The 9,852-nt window shown below is 39.8% G+C and overlaps 1 protein-coding gene across 1 annotated transcript; it reads right to left on the bottom strand.

The window, feature by feature from the left end:
• Positions 1-7,287: 7,287 nt before the first annotated feature.
• Positions 7,288-9,205, bottom strand: LOC145038839 (clavaminate synthase-like protein At3g21360). The gene is made up of 3 exons (XM_078987071.1): positions 8,750-9,205; positions 8,219-8,472; positions 7,288-7,701 (listed from the first exon to the last, which is right to left on the bottom strand). The coding sequence occupies exons 1-3, from the start codon at positions 9,128-9,130 to the stop codon at positions 7,368-7,370; spliced, it is 969 nt and encodes a 322-aa protein (XP_078843197.1). The 5' UTR covers positions 9,131-9,205; the 3' UTR covers positions 7,288-7,367.
• Between the last annotated feature and the right edge of the window lie 647 nt (positions 9,206-9,852).

The following is a 9,852-nucleotide window of genomic DNA, read 5'->3' as shown; positions in this document are numbered from 1 at the left end:
AGTCGGTCGTTTGTATCTCAAACCTTCTCTAGAGGGTTGAGTGTGCCAATAGATGATCTTGAGTGTCCGTTGCAAGTTTCGATCGTCAACGAGCATGGGGTTTCTGCTTCTTCGGTCTACCTGGGATGCGAGCTAGAGATTTTCGGGGTGTCCTTCCTGATAGATTTGATTCCTATCCCCATAGGGGAAGTATGCGTGATTGTAGGGATGGATTGGCTTAGCCGTTTTGGAGCCATGATTGACTGTGAGGGACAGCGGGTGGTGGTTCGAACCCCAAGTGGGGGAGAACTTGTAGTATATGGTGAGGGCACCAGGTTGGGATCAGGGTTTTGTTCGGAAGCCAGGGCTCAACAGTATATTCAGCACAGGTGTGCCGGTTATTTGGTGTATGTGGTAGATGCGCAGGTTAAAGAGCAGTTCTCAGTTTCTGAGGTCCTGATGGTGAGGTAATCTGTTGATGTGTTTCCGGAAGAGTTACCCAGAGTGCCTCTAGAAAGGTAGGTTGAGTTCAGGATCAACTTAGTGCCAGGTACGGCCCCTATCACCAAGGCGTCGTACCGACTGGCACCGACAGAGATGCAGGAGCTATCATCTTAGTTGCAGGAGCTGCTGGGCAAGCAGTTTATTCGTCAGAGTAATTCACCCTGGGGAGCACCGATCCTTTTCGTCAGGAAGAAGGAAGGTTCGCACAAGATGTGCATTGACTATAGGGAGCTGAACAAGTTAACGGTGAAGAACCGCAATCCACTCCCGAGGATAGATGATCTTTTTTATCAGCTCCAGGGTGCACCTTGGTTTTCCAAGATTGATTTGAGATCAAGATATCACCAGGTCAGGGTGAGGGAGGAGGACGTGGAGAAGACCACGTTTCGGACTCGTTATGGTCATTACAAGTTCATGATGATGTCGTTTGGGCTCACCAACGCGCCAACGGTGTTCATGGATCTAATGAATCGACTCTGCAGACCGATGCTCAATCGCTCGGTCATTGTGTTCATAGATGATATCTCCATGTATTCCAAGACTCGATAGCAACATGAGGAACATCTTAGGGAGTTGTTGGGGGTTCTGAGGTGAGAACAACTATATGCCAAGTTTTTGAAATGCTAGTTTTGGTTACGAGAGGTCCAATTCCTCGGACATCTCGTTAACCAGGAGGGGATTTTGGTCGATCCGGCTAAGGTGGAGGTGGTAATGCAGTGGGAGACTCCAAAATCTCCCTCATATGTCAGGAGTTTCTTGGGCTTAGCAAGGTATTATCGGAGATTCATTCGTGATTTCTCCAAGATTGTCGTACCCCTCACTCGTTTAACGAGGAAGGGGTGGATTTCAGGTGGGGCCCTGAGCAGCAGAGGGAATTTGAGACCCTTCGGCAATGTTTATCCGAGGCGCCAGTGTTGACACTCCCCGAGGGAGTGGGGGATTTCGTGGTATTTTGTGATGCATCCATCACAGGCTTGGGGGCAATCCTCATGTAGAGGGGGAAAATGGTAGCCTACGCATCGCGGCAGCTGAAGCCGCATGAGATGAGATACCCTACGCACGATCTTCAGTTGGGAGTGGTGGTTTTCGCTCTCAAGATTTGGAGGCACTATCTGTACGGGGTCCGTTGTACTATATACACGGATCACAAGAGTTTGAGACACATCATGGATCAGCCGAACCTAAACATGAGGCAGCGCATGTGGCTGGATGTGGTCAAGGACTATGATTGCGAGATCCTTTACCATCCTGGTAAACGAATGTGGTTGCAGATGCTCTGAGCCGCAAGTCAGTTGGGTCCTCGACCCTAGCCAGGTGTTTGAGGATAGCAGTGGATTCCCTACTGGTGGGTTTGATCAGAGATGCTCAGATTGAGGGTATGAGGCTAGATTACCGGAAGTTGCAGAGGATTAAGGGGGAAAGTGTCCGGTTTGTTCAGGATAGCCGCAGATTGTTGACCCGTTATGATCGGGTTTGGATTCCTATGTCCGGAGGGGTTCGGCAGACAATGATGGATGAGGCTCATAAGTCTCGTTTTTCGATTCACCCGGGAGCCACCAAAATGTACTGTGATTTGAGTTTGAGTTGTTGGTGGCCTGACATGAAGCGAGATATCGCTTGGGTTTTTGAGAGGTGCTTGACCAGTAGGATGGTCAAGGCCGAGCGTCATAGGCCGCATGGTAAGATGCAGCCTCTGGAGATTCCCATGTGGAAATGGGAAAGGATCGCAATGGATTTCATCACGAAGTTTCTGAAGACGGCAAGGGAGTTCAATGCTATATGGGTCATCGTGGATCGATTGGCCAAGAATGCCCATTTCCTAGCCATACAGGAGATTTCATCGGCAAAGAAGTTGGCCGACCTATACGTCAAAGAGATTGTCTCTCACCATGGGGTTCCAGTTTCTATCATTTCCGATCGATATGCCAGGTTCACATCCCATTTTTGATAGAAGTTCCATGAGGAACTGGGTACACGACTGCATTTTAGCACGCTGTTCCATCCGCAGACGGATGGGCAGAGTGAGCGGACCATTCAGACCCTCGAGGATATGTTGAGTGCGTGTGTTATTAATTTCGGTGGGAGTTGGGATTCCCACCTACCGCTTGCAGAGTTCGCCTACAACAACAGCTATCATTCCAGTATTGGCGCGCCGCCTTTCGAGCTATTCTATGGGCGGGGTGTAGGACCCGAGTCTGCTGGGGAGAGGTTGGGCACAGAGTGATGGTTCGGATAGAGGTAGTTCTGCAAAATACCTAAATGATACAACAGATTAGACAGTGACTGCAGACCTCTCAGAGTCGGCAGAAAAGCTATGCCGATCGACATCGATCTGAGCTGGAATTTCAGGTGGGTGACATGGTTCTTCTAAAGGTCTCACCCTGGAAGGGTGTGATCCACTTCAGGAAGAGGGGAAAATTGGGTCCCCGTTACATTGGGTCGTTCAGGATTATCGCCAGGGTTGGCAAGGTGGCTTATAGGCTAGAGCTTCCGGAGGAGCTTAACCGGATCCATAGCACATTTCATGTTTCGTAATTGCGGAAATGCATTATGGACCAGGAGGTAGTGGTATCGTTGGATAACATTCAGGTTGATGAGCGCCTGAACTATGTGGAGAGGCCTGTGGCTATTTTGGAAAGGGAGAAGAAGATTCTGTAGAACAAGGAAATACCTTTAGTAAAGGTACAGTGGGAACATCGGAAGGGATCCGAGTGGACATGGGAGCCAGAGGCAGAGATGCGCGAACATTACCCGACGTTGTTTATTATAGTGGACTTTAAGGGCGAAGTCTAGATCAAGTGGGGGAGAGTTGTAATGCCCCGCTTCTTAGGTATTGTCTAATTTTGAGTTATTGGTTTAAGCCCTACTCGACGAGTTGGTTGATCTACTCGTCGAGTAGCAGCGTGAAGGATCGCGAGAAAATTCATCCGATGTCTGTTTTCATCTGTCTTTTTACCATTGAACTACTATCAATAAGATCTTCGATTCTCGTTTAGGTTGTTTCGGCTAAAAATCATTCGATCTAAAATTCGAGTTTCGGGTTGCATCCTGTTATGCCAAATCTTAGAATATTCATAACTTCTTCATACAAACTCAGATTTGGACATTCTTTTTTATGCATGCTCTAGGTTGAACGAATACTACGACTTTCATTTAGATCTCTAAGGCTAAAAAGCAATTTATCGTAAATTCACTTTTTACGTCATAGATCGTCGTGCCAGTTCTATCGCGAAACTTCGACACGTCATAATTTTTTCGTTATAACTCGGATTTCGGTATTCTTTATATCTCCGGAATCCTAGTTTCAACCACTACAACTTTCTTCATAGATATTGGGTTTATCTAACATTTATTTTTGACGCTTATTTTTATCCTTAATTCATTAAATCATAATAATTAAGCAATAAACACATAATAATCAAATAATACATCTTTATTATTTCAAAAATAAGTTACAAAGGTTGGCCTAGACTATTATATTATCATTAGTGTCTAGCCTAGAAACACGGACGTTACAATAAACATCAACAACCCCACACAGTTCATCAATGATTGTCCCACGTAAGATGTCGTAAGAAAAACCTAAAGAAATCATTCATTACTACTGTATGAGTACAAAAACAAAAATGTCTTATTTTAAAACAAAATATTATTAAGGACTAAATGTGTACAAAAATATTAAGGACTAAATGTGTACAAAATGAGAAATATATTACCATATTAACTCGTTTTTCCATTGCTAGACCAACGGACTTTATAGCTTTAAAGGTTTTGAAAAAATATTCATTTTTATACAAATTTTAGGAATTTAATGTATTTGATTTTTTCGAATGACTTTTTTAACAATGGTTCATTTTTAGTTTAGATCATCTATAATGCATAGTTCAATGGGGTTGAATGAGATGGCATGCTTAATTGATATTCAATATATTAAACTTTACCATTGTGAGATGTTATGTTTGATTCAGTTGATATGAAGTTTAATGGTTATTGAACTTTTCAATGGGAAAAATGAAACTTTTTAACTATTAAATATAGAGTAAATTACTAAAATCGTCCATATGGTTTGGTAGAAATTACACATTTGGTCCCTAACTTTTTTTTGCACTTGGATAGTCCCTGTGGTTTGATTTTGTTGCTTTTTCGTCCTTATGGTTTGGTTAAAATTGCACGTTTGGTCCCTAATTTTATGTATCTCGGGGACGAAAAACACAACAAAATCAAACCACAAGGACGATCCGAGTGCAAAAGAAAAGTTAGGGACCAAACATATTGTAACACCCCGGATTCCCAGGTATTATTTTTATTCTTTTATTTTTGGGTGATTATGAGGAGACTCGACGAGTTGGAGTCTAAACTCGCCGAGTAGGATCGCGATTTTGTGTGCGGGTCCGCGTCTGGACTCGGCGAGTCCATGCTGTTTAATGAAACCCTAATTTCCAGGGTTTGAGACCTATTTAAAGGGGCTTATGGTCGTCATTTGCGGCCACCAAACCCAGAGAGAAACCCTAAAGTGCTTTTGAGTGTTTTGGGAGAGAGAAGAGGCCATTGTTGACTTTTGAAGCTTTGTTTGGCAAGGCAAAGGAGATTTTAGCTAAGAGGAGGCAAGGGAGGTGGACATCCTTCGATTTTGGAGCTCAGAGCATCATTTTGGAGGTATATTATGGCTCCCTTTTCTGTTGTTATGATGAACATGGGGGTTTAGGGTTTCTTGACCCCTTTGTTGGTTAGATTTGATGTCCATTTCGTCCCTATTTGTGATGAGGCTTGAGATAGGATCCATAGAGATCCAGAGAAGCTTTATGAGGATTCATGGGAGTTTTGACCTAGAGTTATGAGATATGGGGCTAAAACATCATTTAGGTGCAAATAGTTGTTGTTTGAGCACCAAGGTTTGGACTTTACGTGATTATCATGCTTGGGGAGGCCATATCTATGATTGTATGGAACAGATCTGACCTCAGAAGTGAGTTTGAGTTTATGCATGGCATGGACTCGCCGAGTCTGAAGAACAGACTCGGCGAGTAGCATGAAGTTTGCTCGTAACCACTCGGCGAGTGGTCTTGTCTAGTTGAGGGGTCGACTCAGTGAGTCAGGGAGAGTTAGGGGGGACTGAGTCAAGTCGGAACTCGCCGAGTTGTTCTTGAGACTTGGCGAGTTGAGTCGTGGTGGCCCCGCGATTTATGACAGGTGAAACTCATCGAGTCAGAGAAGCACTCGGCGTGTCAAGAGAGGATCCAAGGGAGTCAGTGGACACGTATAGACTCGCCGAGTCGCCCTAGTGCACTCACCGAGTCCGGTCAAAGTTGATCATTGACCTTGTTGACCTTTAGGGTTGAGTTCAGTTGTACTTATGAGTGTATTACTTTGTGTGATTAGGCGGAGGCTAGATCACATTTATTCCGAGGCAGATATTTACTGAGATACGCGAGGTGAGTCTTCTCATTATACTTTACCTTGAGTAGGTAACCAGAGTTATGTGACAGAGTATTTGTATGCTATGTATGTTATGTGTTGTACTGCATTATTTCTATGTGATTTATGTTGTGCATGTTTATAGAGTTAGAACCGGAAGGTTCACAGAGTTAGAACAAGAGGGTTCACAGAGTCGGGTCCACGGACCCACAGAGTTATAGCCTCGAGTGGCTAATATATGTTATGTGTGGTATTTTGGGGAACTCGCTAAGCTTTGTGCTTACAGTGTTTGATGTTATTTGTTTCAGGTACTAGTGAGGATCGTGGGAAGGCGCCAGCCTGATCAGTACACACACGAGATGTTTATGTTATGAGATCTTGGGATTGTTATATGCTATGAATTTGAGTTTCAAACAATGATGCTTTTTATGAATAATAAATGAATTATGTTTTTATAAAATTTGAAAAATTGTTTTAAAATTTACGGTGTTACACATATAATTTTCACCAAACCATAGGGACGATTTCAGTAATTTACTCTTAAATATATATATATATATATTCCATTAAACTCTATTGATTTCAATACATTGTAGAAAAATTAATATAAAATTTATAGTAACTTAAATGATAATATGTTAATCCATTAAACTATGATGACCTTGATTACAAATGGACACTACTTCTTTCCCAAAATTGTTGATTATTTTTTATTTTTCATGCGAATCCAAGTATCAAATTAATCTTCCTATTTAATAAATGAGTATGGTTAACCCCCATTTGCCATGTGTCAAACTATTAAAGCATTATTATACCACATGTATTATTTCCTTAAATTATTTGAAATGTAAAAGTAATTTGAAAAGTAATAAATGATAAGATAATAAGATAACACAACAATTTTTCATTTTTTTTAGGAAAACAATAAATATATTTTCCTTATTTTAGGATAATTACCACGTTAGTAATACATATAATCTGAAATTTTCAAATTTATTTTAATAATAGTAATAACTTCAATGTCCAACCTAATTTACTTTACTATTTTGATTTTACTTTACTATTTTGTTTGAGAATAAAATTTCAAGCTCGCATCTTTAAACATATCTTTTTATAATATTTGAAACATGTGTATTTATAAATTAATAAATTCTATCTTATCTTTATTCAATTATAATCTTATGATTTATTGACAATTTTTTTTCTTTCTTCCGTGCGATGAATATGGGATTTAACCTAGTTAAATATATAATAAGCTTTTTCTTTTCTTTTATATGGGTTTTAACTTAGTTCTTTTCTTTTAAACGTCAAACAAAACAAATTAAATGGAATAAATAGCAAACGTATAAAACACATTTTTTTATCTAAACACTTTTTTTATTAGCTTGGATTTTCATTTATTAATCGATGGTTATTAATTACTAAACTACTGCATTGTTTTTGTCTGCAACAGGTCAATTAAACGCCGATCACTTGCAAAGAGAAGCTAGTATACGACGTGGCGGCTTTAGTAGTGGTCGTCGGCCATGAAGAACCATCAAATTATTAACCAGAAGCACATCGCCTTTCTTCCATGGAATCGCAACACACTCTTCTTCTAACATCTTCAAGTAATCTTCCACAGCATCATCAGGCACAGGGTCGCCATTACCGATCTCCACAACAGCATCGCTACCAACTGCAAGACTGTTGAACCATGTTTTCCGGCTACTCTCTTCGTCAAGCCTGATGGCTGGCAGTGTAGCTGATGTAAGTTTTGCACCATTCCCAACCCATTCCACCTTCACCTCAAGCTTCGCTGCCCTGTCAATGGAGGATTTTCGTGAGCCATGCATGCATGTTTATATAAAGTTGGTGCACTTACTTGTTTAATTTTAGAGTAAATTACACGAATGGTCCCTATGGTTTGGGGTAATTTACATGTTTGGTCCCTAATTTATTTCTTTAACTCGGAAGGTCCCTACTGATTGTTTTTATTACGTGTTTGGTCCCTATTGTTTGTTTTTGTTACGCGTTTGGTCCTTGTCATACCTAAAAAAACCATTATTTAAATAGGAAAAAATGATGGGGTACGTAAGATAAGGTGAGAAAGGTGAGATTAAGGTGTGTTTATTTAAATAAATTAAAAAATAAAGGGAAAAATAGACTTTTTATATAAGACAGGGACCAAGCGCGTAACAAAAACAAACAGTAGGAACCTTCCGAGTTAAAAAAATAAGTTAGGGACCAAACACGCAAATTATCCTAAACCATAGGGACCATTCATGTAATTTACTCTTAATTTTATGGGGTCAAATGTAAATTATGAACAAACACGCACCTTTCCTCAGCAACATTCTTGTCGTTGGTTTTGAATATCGACTTCCAACTCCTCCCGGTGAAGGATGATGGATCGTTTTCATCACTTGCAAAGTCTGTATACGCAACCCCATGCTCCTCCAGTTTCGAAACGAACTCAGGGTGTCTCTCTTTCATCTTTTCGTATATGATATGACTTAAAACTATCGGAGTTTCTCCCCCTTCTCCTGGTTCTTCGTCACAAAAGAAAAATAACTTGGTGGGGAAATCACGAGCCTGTTGCATGTGATCCAAATTCATATCAATATATGTATAATTTGTAAAAACTATTCAGTTACACAACCATACTCATCAACTGTGAGGATCGGTCCTAAAAAATGAAATGTTCTTAAAGACCCAGGACGAAGAAGAAAAAAAGGTCCTTTATCTTTATTATAATTTTGCATTTCTAAATAAAAATATATAATGAAAAAAATTGGAACCCCCTATTAACATGAAAAACGAAATTAAGAATGCAATTTGCATAGACATGTGACAGAATAGAGAAATTTACGTAAGACATCTCGTGATGGAAAGGAATTCCAATATGGAGAGGAGATTCATTTGCGGTGTAAACCCGGCCAACGACCTTCGTCCGAGTGGCTATGCCGCCCAAGTAGGGAAATTCAGCGTAGGAGAAAGCTTCGACAACGGTGTTGAAGTCCGAAGGTGTGGCAACAGGGAAGCCTCGGAAGAGAATAGCACCGCTTTTCTGGAGAAGAGACTCTAGCCATGGTTTCTGAACTCTAATCGCTTCTTCAAAATCATGGAGTTCTTCTACTGCAGTAGAACCGGTGTTATGGTTTGGGGATAACACCGCCGGGAAAAGAAAGCCGTTGTCCTGAGGTTTTTGCTGAGGTAGCTCTATATCTCGAAAGAATTTTCCGGTGGCCATTTGTATTGCTTTTTAGCTGTTGTCGGATGAATACTGAGACGATGAGTTATTATGACTCCTTGGATTATATTCTGGGGCAGTTATATCGCCCGTCTGTAATGTGATAGCTTTGACAATATGTTGTGTTTACATTAATGATACGACCAAGAATTGACATGTACGAGTTATACGACCAAGACTTGACATATATATACGATTAATGCAACTTTCGTAAAGGTGATATTGAATAGATCTTTTGTTTTGTTAAATGCAACTTTCTTTAACTTTTTATTATTTTTTCAAGTAATGAAAAGAGTTATTGAGAACAAAATATAGAAATAATAGAATTCTTAATTATACAAAATATACAAAATACATGATTGGTAAAAGTGGCACATTTAGACAATTATCGAAAACGTTAAATGATTGCTTCTTACGATTTCAATGTTGTTACGTGATTGGTTTTACTATTTTAAAAACTAATTACTCAAGACTGTTATTTTATTGAAATGATAATCTTACTTTTGGTAATAAAATAAATTTTTTTTTTTAAAAAGGGACAAAAACTTATTATTTACATGCATGCCATTTAACAAATTTATTTTTAGTTACTTTCTGTATTTGTATTCTTTTTTAAAATAAAAAGAACACAAAGCTCTTACATCCTCTGTCTTCCTCATGCTTTTACTTCTAAAGACTTTTCCATCTCTACTACTTCATTATCAATATCGGATATCGGATTA

The sequence above is a fragment of the Lactuca saligna genome, chromosome 4 (genome assembly GCF_052625555.1).
Source record: "Lactuca saligna cultivar CGN05327 chromosome 4, ASM5262555v1, whole genome shotgun sequence".
Classification (NCBI taxonomy): Eukaryota; Viridiplantae; Streptophyta; class Magnoliopsida; order Asterales; family Asteraceae; genus Lactuca; species Lactuca saligna.
Note: the sequence above shows the minus strand (reverse complement) of the source record. Positions and strands in the feature narration are given on the sequence as shown.

Excerpts from the sequence above, each read along its gene's own strand:
- LOC145038839 (XM_078987071.1), bottom strand. The coding sequence starts at position 9,130 with ATGGCCACCGGAAAATTCTTTCGAGATATAGAGCTACCTCAGCAAAAA. Across the intron at positions 8,473-8,749 it reads TCCATCACGAGATGTCTTAC|GCTCGTGATTTCCCCACCAA; the intron begins GTAAATTTCTCT and ends CACATGCAACAG. Across the intron at positions 7,702-8,218 it reads AAGAATGTTGCTGAGGAAAG|GGCAGCGAAGCTTGAGGTGA; the intron begins GTGCGTGTTTGT and ends CTCCATTGACAG.